Genomic DNA, 20,704 nt, shown 5'->3' with positions numbered 1-20,704 from the left:
CTGAATTAGGATTCTATTCTAATTATCCCACTCATCCCCAAAGTTAAGGGTGGTACAGTAATAATACTTTGGGTTTTGGCTTTGGGGAATAATGTGTCAGCCAGGTCTGGAAGGAGTCCTATGAGTTCTAACATGATGCTGTTTCCCATACAACCTGGCCTGTGGCTAGAGGAAGGGATGAGTGAGGACCCATATGCCTGACGCCCTCAGTGAATGTGAAGTTTGGAGACTGACACAAGGAAGTTCGAATTCCTAGATTGGGGGTAGAGGTACCACAGATGGAAATTATTATATAGTGGTTCAGTGCTGGGACTTGAGCATGTGTTGCTGCTCAGGACTCATTAGTGCTGGGCCTAACTGGGCCACACCAGTGGTGCTCAAGAGTCTCTAGAACCACACTTGTGATCTTAAGGGGACCATAGAGTGCAAGAGACAGAATTAGGACTAACCATGTACAAAGAATCTGCCTTCAGCACCATTTTGTCTCCCAGATCCTGGTTAATTAGAATGGCTTACATGATTTTATTTGTTTGTTTTTGTTTTGGGGCCACACCTGGTGGTGCTCACAGGTTACTCCTGGCTCTGTTCTAAAGAATTACTCCTGGTGGTGTGTTGGGACCATATGAAACACAGGGGATCTCAAGTTGGCCACATGCAATACAAATTTCCTGCCTGCTGTACAGTTACTCTAGCTCCTGTACATCATTTTTTAAATTATTCATATTTTGTTGATGTCATTGATTATTTTACTTTACTGCAACTACCATGGGAATAATAGTATGTCACCATAGTTCAATGAATTTTTTTCTCTTCCAAGAAGCCCAGTTCTAAAACTGATATTTCTTTTATGATTTCAGACATGAACAATATTAGTTAATATATTTCAGCTGTTCTGAATTTATGTAATTGTCACATATAGTTTATCTTAAAAGACAAAAAGAACAAAATGTTTTTTTTATTTTAATTTAGAAATTGGATGAACAAAAAAAATGGTTAGATGAAGAAGTGGAGAAAGTTCTGAATCAACGTCAAGAATTAGAGGAGCTGAAAGAAGATTTAAAGAAACGTGAGGCCATAGTTTCTAAGAAGGAGGCTCTATTACAGGAGAAAAGTCATCTGGAAAATAAGAAGCTGAGATCTAGTCAGGTATTCTATTTAAAATGCTGTTTTATTTTATTAGCAAGCCACAAAAACTAGGGTTATTTTTTTTTCTCCAGGAAGGAAACTTTATCATTGTAATAAACCAAAACCTTAGTCTTTCACATTTTATTACTACTAGTCAAATGACCATAACTGAAGTCTATTGGATTTAAAGTAAAAAGTTCAGGTTTATTTATTATTAACTTTTGGGAGGATATATTTTTCTTTCCTTTACGTTTTTTTAATATTTTATTTAAAAACTGATTAATGGGAACCAGAGGAGCATGGATTCTCTGCTTTTCTTTGTGCAGATTTTTTAGCCAATGAATCTTAGCACAACTTATAGAAAACACCACACTACACACATGAATATTGAGAAACAACATGGGCCAACACAATGCAGAGAAAATGAAGATAGCAGTTCTGATGACCCAAAAAGTATTATAGCCTCTCAGATAAATAGTTTAGAGAAGAAATATGGAGAATCCTCATAGAAATCAAAGAAAGCATAGATTGAGCTGAACAAACTACAAATAAGAATTAGGAGGATAGGGTCCAGAGAGATAGCATGGAAGTAGGGCATTTGCCTTGCATGCAGAAGGATGGTAGTTCGAATTCTGGCATCCCGTATGGTCCCCCGAGCCTGCCAGGAGCAATTTCTGATTGTAGAGCCAGAAGTAACCCCTGAGGGCTGCCAGATGTGACCCCCCCAAAAAAAAAGAAATTAGGATAAGGGTCAGAGCAGTGGAGTAAGCAGTAAGCCATCTGCCTTGTGCATGCTAGCGTAGGATAGACCATGGTTTGATTCCCTGACATCCCATATGGTCCCCAATAAGGTCCCCCAAGCCAGGAGCAATTTCTGAGCATATAGCCAGGGATAAACCCTGAGTGTCATTGGGTGTGGCTGAACAAACAAACAAAAAAGAATTAGGAAGATATGAAGATGAAAAAGAGAAAACTCCAAACTTAAATAACAGGACTGAAAAACTTGGTAGATGAAATGAAAACCTCACTGGAAAGCCTGTTCAGCAGAGTAACAGCAGCTGAGAATAGAATCAGTGAGCTAGAAGATGAGATACATAACAACTTCATACAATAGAACTGTTTAAAGAATGTGAACAGATGAAAATACAAGTCTTTGATAAACTCAACAGAAACAATATAGGAATCATTGGAATCCCAGAGACACAGGAAGAAAATCTCCAGGAAGAATCAACAGTCAAGGACATATTGTAAAGAAACTCCCAAGAGTTCCTGCATGCCCAAAAAGTACCAGCTAAAAGAGACCTGAAGAAAAACACCTCAAGGGGCTGGAGAGATAGATAACCCCTGAGCGAAGCGGGATATGACCCAAAAACAAAAACAAACAAAAAAAAAGAAAATACCTCAAGACACATCCTAGTCCCAGTGACGAATCTCACAGATAGGGATAGAATACTGAACGCTGCAAGATCAGAAAGAGAAATCATATTCAGTGGAGCAAAACACCCTCAAGGCACAAAGGCAGTGGTGGGATATAGTGACAAAAGTCAATGAAATGAATACTTTGCCTAGAATACTCCACCCAGACAGACTCATGTTTAGGTTTGAAGGAAATATACATAGCTTCACAGATAAACAACAGCTGAGAAACTTTACAGACTCAAAACCAGTTCTAAAAGAAAAAGTGAAAGGTCTGCTTTAAGACAAGACAGATCAACAGACACACCAAACTTCTATATAAAGATTACAATGATTTCTCTCAACATCATTGAACTAAATGCACCAGGTAAGAAACATAGAGTGGTAAAGTGAATCCTAAGTTGGAGAGATAGCACAGCAATGGGACATTTGCCTTGCATGCAGCAGACCCAGGACAGGCCATGGTTCAAGTCCTGGCATCCCATATCATCCCCTGAACCTGCCAGGAGTGATTTCTAAGCTCAGAACCAGGAATTACCCTTGAGTGCTGCTGGGTGTGACCCATTAAAAAAAAAAAAAAGCTGAATCCAACATTCTGCTCCTACAAGAAACACATCTGAATAGTTAGAACCAAAAGACTCAAAATCAAAGATTGGAAGAAATCGTCCAAGCAAAGAACTCCCTTAAAAAAAGCTGGAGTATGGGGCTGGAGAGATAGCATGGAGGTAAGGTGTTTGCCTTTCATGCAGAAGGATGGTGGTTTGAATCCCTGCATCCCATATGGTCCCCTGTGCCTGCCAGGGCAATTTCTGAGCATGGAGCCAGGAGTAACCCCTGAGCACTGCCGGGTGTGACCCCCCCCAAAAAAAAAACTGGAGTAGGCATATTAATTTCAGATGACACAAATATTAAACTTAAAAAGTTATAGGGACAAATATTGACATTTCATAATAATCAAAGTATATAACAGGAATAATATACAACAGGAATAAAGCACACTCTTAAACATATATACACACAATGAGGGACCAGCAAAATATGTAATAAAGTTGTTGATAAATCTGAAGGAAGATATCAATAACAACATAATAATAGTGGGAGACCTCAACACCACTCTGTCACCCCTTGATAGGTAAACCAAGCTGAAAATCAACAAGAATATATTATCTCTACGAGGAGAAATGAAAGACAGTGGCCTAGAAGATATATCTAAGACACTCCATCCAAAAAAACTGGATACACATTCTCCAATTCACATGAGTCATTCTCTGGGATAGACCGTATGCTAGCCCATAAAACATGCTTCCATAAAATCAAAAGGATAGAAATTGTACAGACTACTTTCTCAGATCACAAGGACTGGGGCCAGGTAGGTGGCGCTGGAGGTAAGGTGTCTGCCTTGCAAGCGCTAGCCAAGGAAGGACCGCGGTTCGATCCCCCGGCGTCCCATATGGTCCCCCCAAGCCAGGGGCGATTTCTGAGCACATAGCCAGGAGTAACCCCTGAGCATCAAATGGGTGTGGCCCAAAAACCAAAAAAAAAAAAAAAAAAAAAAAAGATCACAAAGACTGAAATTCGAAATGAACTACAAAGGGACACTGAAAGAAAACTTGAACACCTGGAAATTAAACAGCTCACTACTAAACAACCAATGGGTCAGAGATGAAAGCAAAGAGAAAAAACATTCCTGGAGGAGCTGGAGAGATAGCACAGTAGTAGGGCCTTTACCTTTTACACAGCAGATCCAGGACTGACAAAGGTTCAAATCCCAGCTTCCCATTTGATCCCCCAAGCTTGCCAGGCCGATTTCTGAGCTCAGAGCCAGAAGTAACCCCTGAGCGCCACCTGGTGCGACACAAAACCAAAACAGAACATAAAACCATTCCTGGAAACAAATGCAAATAAAACACAAAGTATCAAAATTTCTGGGACACACCAAAAGAAATAATAAGAGGGAAAAATATAGCTTTGCAAGCACACATCAGGAAGGAAAGGGGACCTACATAAATAGCTCAGTGACACAGCTTGTAAAATTAGAAAATGATAAACAAAAGGAACCAAAAATAGGTAGGCAGAAGGAAATAGCAAGGCTTAGAGTAGAAATCAATGAAGTGGAAATCCAGACAACAATCTGAAAGATAAATGAAAACAAAAGTTGATTCTTTGGAAAAAAAAAAAAGAAAATTGATAAACCATAGCAAAACTTAAAAAGAAAAGGAGAGAAACTTAATTAACCAAATTTGAAATGAAAGCGGGAGGAGAGATCAGTACAGATACTACAGAGATTTAAAGGGTAATCAGAGACTACTTTGAGAAAATCTATCCACAAAACACGAGAACCTAGAAGAAATGGTTAAATATTTAGACTTTTTTTTAATTTAAAAAAATATGGAACGCTTCACAAATTTGGTGTCATCCTTGCGCAGGGGACATGCTAATCTTCTCTGTATCGTTCCCATTTTAGTATATGTGCTGGCGAAGCGAGCACAATATTTAGACTTTTATTATTTTCCACAGTTAAACCAGGATGATCTAGCAATTCAAACAGACCCATAACTATTGAGGGAATTAAATTGTAATCCAAAGTCTCTCCCAAAACAATACCGCAGCCCAGATGAATTTACTAATTCTTTCAAACCTTTTCATAGTAAATACTACCAATCCATTTCAGGTTCTTTCAAGAAATTGAAGAATTAGGAACATTCCTAAATAGTTTTTATGAAGCTAACATCACCTTGATACCCAAACCAGGCAGAGATGCTGCAACGAAAGAAAACTATAGATCAATATCCTTGTGGAGCACAGACACAAAGATCCTCAACAAAATTCTGGCAATGCCTCATAATAAATTAACATAATATTCCATATAACCAAAAGGAAAAATAAAAATTATATGATAATATCAATAGATCAGAGAAAGCATTTGATAAGGTCCAACACCAATTTAGGATAAAAACTCTCAACAAGATGGAAATGGAACTTTTCTCAATAGAGTCAAGGTCAAAAGATCTTGAAGATCATCAAGCCGATGACAATTATTCTCAATAGCCTTTCCTCTAAGATATGGTATAAGACAAGGCTGCCCTCTCTCACCACTTCTGTTCAATATAGTGCTGGAAGTTCTATATCTAGCCTATAGTTCTATATCTAGCCTATATATATATATATATATATATATATATATATATATATATATATATATATATAGCTTGAAAATGATATCCAGGACATCCAGATAGGAAAGGAAGAAGTCAAGCTCTCACTATTTGTAGATGACATGATATTCTACTTAGAAAACCCTAAAGACTACCAAAAAACTTTTTAGAAACAATAGGTTCATATAGCAAAGAGGCAGGCTACAACATTAACACACAAAAATCAATGAGCCTTCTTATACACCAATAATGATAGAGAAGAAGTAGACATTAAAAAAAAAAAATCCGGGGCCGGGAAGGTGGCGCTAGAGGTAAGGTGTCTGCCTTGCAAGCGCTAGCATAGGACGGACAGTGGTTCGATCCCCCGGCGTCCCATATGGTCCCCTCAAGCCAGGGGCTATTTCTGAGCACATAGCCAGGAGTAACCCCTGAGCGTCAAACGGGTGTGGCCCAAACCCCCCCCCCCAAAAAAAAAAAAAAACAATCCATTCACATTAATGCCACACAAACTCAAATATCTTGGAGTCAATATAACTAAGGAGGTGAGGACCTATACAAAGAAAACTACAAAACCCTGCTTCAAGAAATAAAAGAGGACACAAGGAAATGGAGACACATATCCTGCTCATGGATTGGGAGGGTTAAAATAATTAAAATGGCAATAACTTCCCAAAGCATTGTACAGATTTAACACAGTTCCTCTGAGGATGCCCATAACATTCTTTAAAGAAATGGCTCAAACACTCCTGATATTCATTTACGAATAGCTGAGCAAACCTTAGGAACTAGAAGATGGGAGGCATCACTTTCCCTAACTTTAAATTGTATCACGAAGCAATAGTCATTAAAATAGTATGGTACTGAAATAAAGATAAACCTTCAAATCAATTAAATAGATTTGAGTATTCAGAGAATGTTCCCTAGACATACAATAAATTAATCTTTGATAAAGGGGCAAGAAATGCAAAATGGAACAAGAAAACCCTGTTCAATAAGTAGTGTTGAAATAACTAGTCAGCCACATGAAAAAAAAAACAAACTCAGCTTCTCATCTAACACTATGCACAAAGGTCAAATCCAAAAGGATTAAAGATGTTGATATCAGACCCAAAACCAAAAGGTATATAGAACAACACATAGGTAAAACACTCCATGACATTAAGACTAAAGGCATCTTCAAGGAGGAAACATCACTCTCCAAAGAATTGAAGTGGAGATAAACTGAGACACTTCTGCACCTCAAAGGAAATAGTGATTTAGGATACAAAGGCCACCCACAGAATGGGAGAAACTATTCACCCAATACCCATAAAATAAGGGGCTAACCAGGTACTGAAGGAACTTAGCAAGAAAAAAAATCTAACCTCATCAAAAAATGGGGAGAAGAAATGAATAGATATTTCCTCAAAGAAATACAAATGGCCAAAATGCATATGTAAAATGTACTACATCAGAACTCATCAGAGAGATGCAAATCAAACAACAATAAGGTATCATCTCATGCCACAGAGACTGGCACACATCACAAAGAACAATATGTGCTGACAGGGATATGGAGAGAAAGGAACTCTCATTCACTGCTGGTGGAGATGCCATCTAGTCTAGCCCTTATGGGAAACAATATGAAAATTCCTGAAAACATTGAAAATTGAGCTCCCATATGATACAGCTATACAACTCCTAGGGTTATACCCTAGGAACACAAAACACAACACAAAAATGCATCTGCACACTATATTTATTGCAGCTCTATTTACAATAGCCAGAATCTGGAAACATCCAAGATGCTCTTCAACGGATGAATGGTTTAATAAACTGTGGTACATGGAATACTATGCAGTCGTCAGGAGAGATGAAGTCATGAAATTTTCCCATACATGGATAGACATGGAAACTATTTTGCTGAGTTAAATAAGTCAGAGGGAGAAAGATATACACAGAATAGTCTCACTCAACTATGAGATTTAAGAAAAATAAGACAATGGGGCCAGTGAGGTGGCGCTAGAGGTAAGGTGTCTGCCTTGCAAGCGCTAGCCAAGGAAGGACCACGGTTCGATCCCTCGGCATCCCATATGATCCCCCCCAAGCCAGGGGCAATTTCTGAGCGCTTAGCCAGGAGTAACCCCTGAGCATCAAATGGGTGTGGCCGGAAAAAAAAAAGAAAAAGAAGACATTATTGTAATAATGCCCAGAGACAATAGAGATAAAGGCTGGAAGGATAAGCCCATTGTTTGAAACTTACCACAGGGAGAAATAACTGTACTAGAACTATCATGACAATGTTAATGAGTGAGATAGTAGAATACCTATCTCAAATACAGGCATGGGGTGGGGGCAGAGGGAGTTGGGGGTATTGGTGGTGGGAATGTTGCACTGTTGAAGGTGTATGTTCTTTTTTTGACTGAAACCCCGCTACAAACATGTTTGTAATCATGGTGCTTAAATATATTATTTTTATTTTAAAAAATGACCCTAGCATGGAAGTAAGGCATTTGCCTATCATGCAGAAGGTCAGTGGTTTGAATCCCAGCATCCCATATGGTCCACCGAGCCTGCCAGAAGCGATTTCTGAGCATGGAGCCAGGAGTAACCCCTGAGTGCTGCCAGGTGTGACACAAAAACAAAAACAAAAAAAAGACCCTTATTAAAATAAATAAAATAAAAACTGATTATAGAATTGTTCATAATGCAGTTGGGAGGATTTTTTTTCACAGTTCTCAAGTTGTTTCAGTCATATAATGTCCAATACCCTTCACCAGTATACATTTCTCCTCACCATTGTCCTGTTTCCCTTCTGTCAATGCCTACCTTGCCTCTAGGACAACATTTTTCTTTTCTTCTCCCCTCTCCTCTCCTCCCTTCCTCACCTTCCCTCCTCTCCCTTCCCCTCTGCTCCCCGCCCCATTCCCCTCTCCTCTTTCCCTTCTCCTTCCCTCCCCTGCCCACCCCCCTTTTCTCTCTGAGGATATTTTTAAAAGTATAAAAAATACTTAACAAAATTTTATAATGTTGACATTACCATTAATTACATTCACAGTGTCATACATTCATCAACTCTATTAAACTTTTTTATTCCCTCTAGATAGGAGCTCTGTAACCATTAAGAAAGAATGCTTTGTTACCCCCACCTTAAAACTTCTATTTTTAACTTCAGTGAATATATTTGAAATGTAAAACTGATGCTGCATTGTAAACATGGATAATTTGAAGAATAGACTTGCAAACTAAGCTATCAATTCTACCCAAAACAAAGGGTTTACAGAGCTCTTATAAATGAAGATTTGGTGTAAAGGATTAATTTTCCCTTTTTTGGGGGAGGCCACACTCTGTGACACTCCAAGGGTTACTCCTGACTATGCACTCAGAAATCGCTCCTGGCTTGAGGGACCATATGGAATGGTGGGGATCAAACTGAGGTCCATCCTAGGTCAGTTGCGTGCAAGGCAAACGTGCTATCACTTGGCCTCTATTTTCCAAATTTTTAAGTATTAGGAATTTTTACAAAAATGTTTGCTAGAGAACTTGGATATTATGAGTTAATTAAAGAAGTTCTATGAAGAATTTGAATCAATGTTAAGTTTTGAAAATAGAATTATTGTGAAGGATGTGAAAGAGCCAGAATATACACTTTTGGGATTTATATATACTTATTTTCAATATTAGGACTAAGTGTATGGAAATGAAGCTGGCTTGCCTCATACTTGATGACTTTTTTTGCCAAATAAAAATATTTGGCCCTTCCAGGCCTTGATTTCAAAGATATGAACATAGAGACTCTATAACCTTTTTCCATATTAAACCTCCTTTTTCAAACTATGACTACATTGGTAGGATCTGTTTTGATATTAATACGTTCTTCACTTCTCCACTTTATGTTTTAGGGTGACAGCTCTATTCTGTCCTTAGTTCTACTCTGTCCTTTGTTATCTAATCATGTTTAAATAGCTAGGCTGAGGCCAGAGAAATAGTATAGTAGTGGGGCCTTTGGCATGCAAGCAGCCTATTCTGATCGAATGGTAGTTCGAATCCAAGGATCCCATATGATCCCCCATGCCTGCCAGGAGCGATTTCGGAGCACAGAACCAGGAATAACACTGAGCACCGCCCGGTGTGACCCAGATAAATAAATTAACAAACAAATAGCGAGGCTGCTCTCTAAGAGAAAACAAAATCATATAATTTGTCATGACATGACAATAACTGATTATAACAAACCCTTTACTTTGAGTACAAAACTGAGATTAGCAAATTCTGGGAAAGGAACAACAGGGTTAAAAGTTATACACCAGGGGCTGGAGTGACCAATACAAGACAGACCCTGGTTCAATTTCCAGCATCCCATATGGTCCCCTGTGCCTGCCAGGAGCGACTTCTGAGCACAGAGGCAGGAATAACTCCTGAGCACCACCATGTGTGACCCATAAACAAACAAAAAAAAAAGTTATATACTAACAATGGAGAGTCATTAGAATTTCGGTGGTGGTGGAAGTGTAAATTCATATAACAAACAACATGTAAATATTAAGACTGTTGAAACCATGTTAACTCAAATGCAATGTATAAAAATAGTTAAGAATAAAATGAAAGGTGAAAGACTAGATACATGAAAAAACTGTAAGTTGCTTTTAAAAACAATAGAATATATGATGTCATAGAAGAATATTAAAAGTTTGGAAGAATTAACATAGCTAAAATGACCATCCTATGCAAAGCATTTGGTTCAGTCTCTGTCAAAATTCCAATAGTTTTCTTCTAATGATACAGAAAAAATAATGCTAAGGTTTCTTTGGAATCACAAAATCCTCCAAAGAGTGAAAACAATTCTTAGGAAAAAGATAGGAGAAGGTTTTTTGTTCATATGAATTTCAGCAGTGTTTAATCTATTTTTTTGAAAAATGTCCTGGGCATCCTCATAAGGATTTATTAAATCTGTATAGTGCTTTGAGAAGTATTGTCATTTTTAATGATATTAGTCCTCCCAATTCATGAGTAGGGGATCTGTTTCTATTTCCTTGTGTCCTCTTTTATTTCTTAAATTTCTTTTTATTTCTTGTGTTTTGTAGTTTCCTTTGTATAGGTAGTTCATCTCTTTAGTTAAGTTGATTTCAAGATACTTGATTTTCCAAGACACAATTGTGAATGGGATTTTTTTTAATTATTGAGAGCCAAAGTTTTTGCTTTGGCTTTTTAAGTTTAAGTGACAACTAAATTATACAAATAATTCACATAAAATGTGAAAAAGTTAAATAAAGGAATAAGGATTCTTAGTAAGCAGAAATGAGACGTAAAGATGAAAGTAGAGCACTCAGGAAACTATACTTTCCTAAATATTAAAGCAGGTACAGTAAAGGGTCAGGTTGATTAAAAATACCTAAAACAAAGTGTAAATTAAAGTCTACATATGAATTCTCAGCCTCTAATTCCTAGCCCTTACACAGATTTGAGAGTGTTGGTAGCCATCATTATGCTTTCCAGTAGAACACTGTAACATTCTCTAAGTTAATCTCTGAAAAATAACATAGAAAAACTTATTTGTCCCTCAACTAAGTGGCCAGCTACCAGCTGACAAATTTTACTTATCACACATCATTTATCAACACCCCTCCCATTTTAATTGAGAAGTAATTGACATACCTCAGTAAGTTTTAGGCATATACTTGATAACTTGGTTTACATCTATGTTAAATGATGATTAGCTTTTAATACCTTAATTCTTGTATGATAGATACTGCAGCAGAGCCACTTATAAAGACTGAAACGAGGGAAAAGGAAACTAAGAGAAATTAGAGATAGAATAAGGAGGTGTAAAAACTTCATGATGCCCTTAATATCCTCAAGGTCCTCAAACAACTGCCCACGGGCCACATATTGTATTTGTTCCCGTTTTGTTTCTTCACTTCAAAATAAGATATATGTAGTGTGCTTAGGAATTTGTTCATAGTTTTTGTTTTTACTATAGTTTGGCCCTCCAACAATCTGAGGGACAGTGAACTGACTCCCTGTTTAAAAAGTTTGAGGATCACTATTCAAGGTGGTAAAAAGTGATACTTCATTCATACAACAAACATCAGACTATTGAAAAACAGGAAAGGAGCCAGAGTGTTAGTACAGTGGGTAGGGTACTTACCTTGCACACACTGGCCTGGGTTTTATCCCTGGAATCTATATGGTCCCCTGAGCATTTTCAGGAGTAATTCCTGAATGCAGAGCCAGAAATCACCACTAAGCATCACCATGTATTGTCCAAGAATCAATCCCTCCCCCCCCCCAAATATACACATAAGGAAAGAATTATATTTTTTGCTTTTTGGGGGGCCACACCCAATGACACTCAGGGGTTACTCCTGGCTATGCGTTCAGAAATCGCTCCTGGCTTGGGGGACCATATAGAATGCCAGGGGGTTCAACCACAGTCCTTCCTAGGTTAGCACGTGCAAGGCAATTGCCCTACCACTTGCACCACCACTCTGGCCTCAAGGAAAGAATTCTTGGTATATATTTTAAAAAGAATAACGGGCCCGGAGAGATAGCACAGCGGTGTTTGCCTTGCAAGCAGCCGATCCAGGACCTAAGGTGGTTGGTTCGAATCCCGGTGTCCCATATGGTCCCCCGTGCCTGCCAGGAGCTATTTCTGAGCAAATAGCCAGGAGTAACCCCTGAGCACCGCCAGGTGTGGCCCAAAAAAAAAAAAAAAAAAGAATAACAAGATTGGTAGAGTGTCACACCCAGCAGTGCTCAGGGATTCTCCTGGCTCTATACTTAGGAATCACTCCTGGCAGTGCTCAGTGGACCATATGGGATACTGGGAATTCTGGATCAGGCACATACAAGGCCTTAGCAACTGTTCTACTGCTTTAGCCCCAGGAAAATTTTTTTTGATTTTTTAATATATATATATATTTTTGTTTGTTTGTTTTTTGTTTTGTTTTGGTTTTCTTTTTGGTTTTTCGGCCACACCTGTTTGATGCTAAGGGGTTACTCCCTGGCTAAGCGCTCAGAAATTGCCCCTGGCTTGGGGGGACCATATGGGATGCCGGGGGATCGAGCCACGGTCCTTCTTTGACTAGCGCTTGCAAGGCAGACACCTTACCTCTAGCGCCACCTTGCTGGCCCCAATATACATATATATATATATATATATATATATATATATATATATATATCCTACACCAGTGCAACATTCCCATAACCACATGACCAATATCCCAAGTGTCCTTCCTCCCACCCCACACTGGCCTGTACTCTAGACAGGCTTTCTACTTCCCTCATTCAGTCACATTTTGTTATGATAGTTCTCAGTGTAATTATTTCTGTGACTGCACTGAACGATCCCTGTGGTGAGCTTCATGACAGGAGCTAGACCCTCCAGTCCTCCTCTATTTTGTCTCTGAGAATCATTACACAAATGTTTTTCATTTTTCTTAAAACCCATAGATGAGTGAGACCATTCTGTGTTTATTTCTCTTCCTCTGACTTATTTACTCAGCATAATAGATTCCATATACATCCATGTATAGGAAAATTTCATGACTTCATTTCTTCTGATGGCTGCATAATATTCCATTGTGTATATGTACCATAGTTTCTTTAACCATTCATCTATTGAGGGGAATTTAGACTGTTTCCAGAGTCTGGCTATTGTAAACAATGCTACAATGAATATAGGTGTGAGAAAGGGATTTTTGTATTGTATTTTTCTGTTCCTAGAATATATCCTTAGAAGTGGTATAGCTGGATCGTATGGGAGCTCGACATCCAGCTTTTGGAGAAATCTCCATATCAATTTCCACAAAGGTTGGATCAGACGGCATTCCCACCAGCAATGAATAAGAGTTCCTTTCTCTCCACATCCCCGCCAGCACTGCTTGTTCTCATTCTTTCTGATGTGTGCCAACCTCTGTGGCGTGAGATGGTACCTCATAGTTGTTTTGATTTGCATCTCCCTGATGATTAGTGATGTGGAGCATTTTTTCATGTGCCTTTTAGCCATTTGTATTTCTTTTTTTATCAGTGTCTGTTCATTTCTTCTCCCCATTTTTTGATGGGGTTAGATGTTTTTTTCTTGTAAAATTTTTAATTGCAGTTGAGTCCAGGATATGCTTCACCAGGATATGCTTCACCAGGATATGCTTCACCAGCATTGTGACTAAATAAGCTGATTATCATTTTAACAAACTATAATTTGTATTGAGAAACTGAAAGAGGTGGAGAAAAGGAGGCACAGTATGCTTATGCATCCTTATTTTCCATAATATATCAATATATAAAGTTAGTAATTAGTTTGAAACACAGATGTAAACTTTTGAAGAAATAGTTAACAGGCTTGAAGGCCTGTTTCTAGAGAGCAAGATGTAGGTGAAAGGGTGGGATAAGGGACTGTTGTTTTGAAAATTAGTAGAAACTTAATGAGATTGAAGAAACTACCAATGTGGAGCAATGTGGGATTTGCATAAGCATTGCAAAAATAAATAAATAAAAATAAAACACCTTTTTTATGGTAGACTATTCAGACTATTACTTTGATAACAAAATAATTCTAAAAATTCTCTTAATGTGGCTGGGGAGATAAGTCAACCAGTAGAGCACACACCTGGCATGTAGTTAGGTCCTTGACACTGCAAAGGGATTTCCCCATGGCTTTCCTCAACTCTTTTGCACCACTAGAGTGATCCCAGTGTCCTCCTAGGCTACCACTCTTGACCTACATAAGAAACAGGAAAACAAATCAACGTAATAATGATATCTTTATAACTAGTCACACATAAATGACAGAAGAAAATAATAAAAAAACAAATCATATATTTTAAGCAACTCACAAAATGATTTTCTTTTTTAAAATGTTTTTTTGGGGGAGGGGACTCACACCTAGTGGTGTTTAGGGCCTACTCTTGGCTCTGTACTCAGGGATAACTTCTGGAGGACTCAGGACCATATGAGGTGCCAGGAATTGACCCCCTGTTCAGTATCATGGAAGGCAAGCACCTTACCCACTGTAATATTGCTTTAGCCCCAACCTCTAGAAATTCTTAATCAAATTAATTCTACTATGTAAAAGGCCAATGGACAAAGCTTACTTTAGAAAATAACAAAAACAAAACACTACTTAACAAAACCTATGTAATCAGGTATACCAAATATTTGGTACCTCGAGTCTCTTTTGGAATTTTAGGAAATGTAACTCCCACATGTATGACACCTTAACAAGGGAGAAAAAATAATGTAGAAATTAAAAATATATTTATTTATTAAAATATTTAGTTTTTCCTCTTTCTTGCAATTTGTATTTCTAACTATCTGGTTGGTTTATTTTTATTTTAGGCATTAAACATGGATAGTTTGAAAATATCAACTCGTTTGAGTTTGTTGGACCAAGAATTATCTGAAAAGAATGTGCAGCTTCAGAGCAGCACTGCTGAGGAGAAAATAAAGATTTCAGAAGAAATTCAGTCCCTCCAGAAAGAAAGGAATCTACTGCAGAGACAGAGAGAGAGTGTGGATGAAAAACTTAAAAATGGTAGCGTGTTATCACCTGAAGTAAGTATTCTTTGGAATTGGAAGTTCTGTATGATGGGTCACTTGGAAGATTTCTTCCATCTTTGTCACTAACACATAAAAAATGATAAATCTGGTAAATATTGTTTCCTTGAGATTTTGCCAGATATGATTAGTTTGCCTGGCACCTCTTAAACACCCTAAGCTATGCTTCATTAGAAAGTATGATGTCATCCTCACCAGTCCATGATTGTGGCCAATGCCTGACTGGAACTGATGGAGACAGGGAAACTAATACTTCTAAAGTATACCCAGTCTCAGCTAAATTTTCTCATCTGAAATCAGAGAACATAGAAAGACTCTCAGTTCATCAGAGGTTACCTGTTTTCTCTATTCACACATATGCTAGATGGTTCATTATGAACAGTGGATGCCTACGGCATTAAAGGTTTTGTTTGAGAGGCTGGAATGGTAGTACAGAAATAGGATATTTATTGTCTTGCATGTGGCTGACCTGAGTTCCATTCTTGGTAACCAGGTATTACTCAAGAAAGAAAAGAGTTTTGGTTGAGAAAATACCAGTGTCCAGTAGCATGTTCCATACTAAGTACCAAACAATTAGATGCATAAAATTCAAACTCCAATAAAAATACCTTTAAGTGGGAGTTTTCACTTGGAGGAGAGTATGCTTCCTTTCGCATTATTCTTACTAGTGATGGTTTTATTTTTATTCTTGTAGCACTGAGGACTGCATCAGTGGGACTGTTATTTGCATACAGCTGTGTAGCAGTGAGACTCAGGCCTCACAAGTGCATGACCTGCACTGCACACTGAGTCAGAATCCCTGGGCTCACAAATTAATTTTTTAACTAAAAATATTTTATTTTTGACTGAAGATTACTGTATAATTAGTCTTTCCTCAAATGTTAGTTTAATTGACAATGGTCTTTGTGTACTTTATCAAATACAGTTTTGATTGTAATAGTACATTCAAATACTATGTAAATTTCAGGTGGGCTATGTATATACTATGTATATACTCTGTTAAGCTCACTGTTAAAAATCCAATTTTGTTATATCAAAGTAAAATGTTTGAATTTAATTAAAAATATGACACAGTTGGGACCAGAGAGATAGCATGGAGGTAAAGCATTTGCCTTGCATGCAGAAGGAAGGTGGTTCGAATCCCAGCATCCCATATGGTCCCCCGAGCCTGCCAGGAGCAATTTCTGAGCGAAGAGCCAGGAGTAATGCCTGATCGCTGCCAGGTGTGGCCCCCCCTCAAAAAAACTGACACAGTTTAAAAAACTTTCAATATTAATTGAGATTCTACATAATGGAGAGGATACATGCACATCATATGACCTAGTGGATTGATATCCAAAATAATAACTCATGAAACTGAGAAATAACCTCGTTAAAATTGAACAGAAGATCCCAGTAGGCACTTCTCCAAAGAAGACATAGATGACCAAAAGGCACATGAATACATGTACATCTTCTCTTGTTATTAGGGAAATGCAAAACCATAATGAGATATCACTTCACACCTACAAGAATGACTGCTATCTAAAAGACAAGAAGCCAGTGTTGGCAAGGAAGTGAAAAAGAGGAAACCTTTGCACACAGCAGGTGGGAATGTAAACTGGCACAGACCTTATGGAAAATAATATGGATATTTTTCCAAAAATTTAGAAGTATAATCTAGTTATCCTACATATTTGTATTTGCCCCTCCCTTTCATCTTCTCAAAAAATACAGAGCCAGAGAGATGATGGTACAGGAAGTAGGGCTCTTATCTGCTTGTAGTTGACCTAGGCTTGATCCTGGCACCCCCTGTTGGTCTCCTGAGCCCTTCCAGGAGTTATCACTGAGTGAAGAGTCAGGATTAAAGTCTGAGTATACTATGTATGGGTCCCCAAAACTAATTCAGTGATAGATTTGCAGCTCTATATTTACTGCATCATTATTTACAATAGATAAGAAATGGAAACAACCTCTGTCTATAGATAGATGATTGTTGGGTAAAGATGTAGTATATGTACACTATTAATAATTTAAACTTGTTTTTAAAAAGATGAAATCATGCTTCTTGCAACAACATAATTTAATATAGAATATATTATATTTAATAAAACAAGCCAGATATGAAATATACCATTGTAGGCTGAAAATAATACAGAAGAGTGCTAGCCTTACACACAGCACTGCTGGCTCATGTTTGATCTTCAGCACTATATATGGTCTCCTCCACCGAGAGTGATCCCTGAGTGAAGAGCCAGTAAGTTCTGTGTACAGCCAGGTGTGGCTCCAAAATAAAAAAGTGCTGGATAGAGAGGGCAATAGGTAGATCACTTGCCTTGTACTCAGCAGACCTGGGTTCGGTCCCCGAAGTCTGCTAGGAGTGAGCCCAGGGCATAAAGCCAGAAGTAAACCCTGAGCACAGCCACATGTGACCCAAAAACCAAAAAATTAAAATAAAAAACAACATTATATAGTGATGGATATAAATTGGCATTAGTGAGTAACAGCATAGTATATATAGCAATGTAATACATGCATGTTGGATTTAACTTAATATATGCTGGATTTTAATAATAGGTACCTGGATCTTTATAATGCTACAATACAATATAACTTTAATTTTAAAAAATGTAGTAAAACTAATTTTATCCATCACCATACAATCAATACCTTCTCAGGAGTAGGGCCCACGCTGGCAGTGTTCAGAGTACCTGAGTCCACTTCCAGGTCCTTTCAAGTCAGGCAATGTGGGTCTGGTGACTCAGAGAAGGGCCCCTTGAGGCACTGTTGCTAAGGCTCAACATTGTTGGAGACCACAGGAGCTACACCCAGTGGGACCTGGAAACTTTGTTGTACAGGGACTGAAACTTGGGGCCTCTGTCTGCCCAGTGCATAATTCCAGATGTTTTAGTCATCTCCTTAGCCCCCTTAGATCCCTTTATCCAATTATTTTTGGTTGTTTTGTTTTGTTTGGCTATACTTGGTGATGCTTAAGGATTACTCCTGGCTCTTAGACTCAGGAATCATCCCTGACAGACTTAGAGGGACCATGTTGAGAAGCATGTTCAGTGTCCTACCCTCTATATTATTGTGTCAGTCTCCCTTTGACCCAATTTATTCACCCTTTATGTTTTCTCCTGGAATCTGGTCTTAGACTCAAATGCCTTTTTGTTTTGTTTTGGTCTTTTGGGTCACACCTGGTGGCGCTCAGGGGTTACTCCTGGCTCTGTGCTCAGAAACTGCTCCTGGCAGGCACAGGGGACCATATGGGATGCTGGGTTACAAACCATTGAATCATCGTCTGTCCTGGGTCGACTGTGTGCTAGGCAAATGCCCTACCTCTGTGCTATCTCTCTCCGGCCTCTCTATTGCTTACTTTCATTTATATAATTGATTTTAATGTATTTTATTTTTCTGTATTTCTATATTTTATTGTATGGTACTTTTTTTTTTTTTTTTTTTTTTGGTTTTTGGTTTTTGGGTCACACCCGGCATTGCTCAGGGTTTACTCCTGGCTGTGTGCTCAGAAATAGCTCCTGACAGGCATGGGGGACCATATGGGACACTGGGATTTGAACCAACCACCTTTGGTCCTGGATCGGCTGCTTGCAAGGCAAACACTGCTGTGCTATCTCTCCTGGCCCGATACTTATTTTTTTAATGCACTTATTTCACTAAGCATAGTACATTGCAGATCAGTTTTATGTTGTTGCAAATGGCAAGATTTAGTCTTTTCCTTTTTGTGGTACTGAGAATTAAATTTAGAGGCTCACAAATAAAGAGCAAATGTTCTGCCACTGAGCTACGTACCTGCCTGTCAATATTTTTTCTTTTCTTATTTAATAGCTAAAATTATTGCACTGCACACATATACCACATCTTTATTATCAATTGGCAGTTAGATTGTGTACAGTTTTTGTAATTGTTAATAACACTGCAGTAGCATGGGATACAAAAAGCCTTGGATTTAATGGGTTTTCTGTTTTTGGTTTTATTTTTGGCTGTTGTTGGTAAATACTCAGAAATGGGATAACTAGATTGTATGTTTTCATAATGTCTGAACCAGTTTACACTCCCACCCTTCTTTGCACATCATTGTGAACACTTGTTTATCTTTTGGATAATAGAAGTTCTCATAGGTGTGAGGTAATAGCTCATTATATATACTTGCATTCCCTAAAACAAGATACCATGAACATGTTTTCATGTGCCTTTTGGCTGTACATCTGTCTTCTTTGGAGCAGTGTCTATTTGGATCTTCTGCCTCTTTTTTAACAATGTTTTTTTATAGTTTTAAGGTTTATGAATTCTTTGCATATTTTGAATATCAATATCCGTTAGGGAATATAATGGTCACACTTCTTCCAATCAGTACAATGTTTTATTTTGTTAGATATTTTTTTATTTGGCAAAAGTTTTTATATTTGATGCAGTCCTATTTTTTGTTTCCAGTGAATAATTTTTATTTTGAAATATCTCTCCCTTCTCTACTGTTTTCCCTTCACTCGTTTTTCCCTTTCCTCTCTCCCTTTTCTCCCTTCTCTTCTCTTTTATTCCCCTATCTCTTCCTCCCTCCCTTCCCCTTCTCTTTCATTCTCTTCTTTCTCTTTCCTTTTCCCTTCCCTTCTCTTTCCATCCTTACCCTACCCTTCCTCTTTCCTCCTTCTCTCCCATCCCATCCCATCCCATCCCATCCCATCCCATCCCTCCCCTCCATTTTCCTTCTCTCCACTCCTCTCCATTCCCCTCCACTACCTCTTCTCTCCTCACTCATAATTTTGAACCATATCACCTGTGCTCAGAGCTCACTCATGTTTGGGCTCAGGGAACCATATGTGATGCTGGAGATAGAACTTGGGTCAGCTGCATAGAAGGGAAGCAATTTACTCACTAGAATATCTCTATTTTTTCTGAAAAAAATTGTTTTTTTTTTCATTATTTGTATATAGAAAGGCCATGGATTTTTGCATATTAATTTTGTAGCCTGCCACTTTAACCTACACATCTATTGTTTCTAGAAGCTTTTTTGTAAATGCTTTAGGTTTTTCTAAATATGTCATCAGCAAATAGTGAGAGATTTACTACTTGCTTGCTTATCTAGATGCCATTGATATCTTTTTCATGCCTAATTGCTATGGCAAGTACTTCCAGTACTATATTGAATAGAAGTGGTGAGAGTAGGCAACTTTGTATTGTGCCAGATCTTAAAGGAAAGACTTAGCTTTTTCACATTAAGTATTTTTACTACAACTTGTGTTATATGCTTTTGGCCATATTAAAGAAAGTTCCTTTAATTTCCTTATTGTTGAGAGATTTTTATCATGGATGGATATTGGATCTTTCAAATGTCTTCTCTGCATCTATTGCTATGATCATATAATTTTTATTTTTTATTTAATGATATTATGTATTATATTTATTGACTTGCACATGTTAAACCATCCTTGAACCTCTGGAATGAATCCTATTTGGTCATAGTATATAACTTTTTT

At 37.9% G+C, this 20,704-nt stretch overlaps 1 protein-coding gene and 1 non-coding gene across 2 annotated transcripts in view; one reads left to right on the top strand and one right to left on the bottom strand.

Annotated features, from left to right (window-relative positions):
• KIF27 (kinesin family member 27) overlaps nucleotides 1–20,704 on the top strand; it is a 111,155-nt gene that overhangs the window by 63,917 nt on the left and 26,534 nt on the right. The window contains exons 13-14 of the mRNA XM_049770699.1: nucleotides 970–1,146; nucleotides 15,015–15,230. Of these exons, the coding sequence (XP_049626656.1) occupies nucleotides 970–1,146; nucleotides 15,015–15,230 (393 nt within the window). The remainder of the gene's footprint in view (nucleotides 1–969; nucleotides 1,147–15,014; nucleotides 15,231–20,704) is intronic.
• LOC126005719 (U6 spliceosomal RNA) lies at nucleotides 4,924–5,029 on the bottom strand. Its single transcript, XR_007494757.1, has one exon. It is a non-coding gene; the product is annotated as a U6 spliceosomal RNA (small nuclear RNA).

Source organism: Suncus etruscus, chromosome 3, assembly GCF_024139225.1.
Source record: "Suncus etruscus isolate mSunEtr1 chromosome 3, mSunEtr1.pri.cur, whole genome shotgun sequence".
Taxonomy (NCBI): domain Eukaryota; kingdom Metazoa; phylum Chordata; class Mammalia; order Eulipotyphla; family Soricidae; genus Suncus; species Suncus etruscus.
This window is presented reverse-complemented; position numbering and strand designations above follow the sequence as displayed.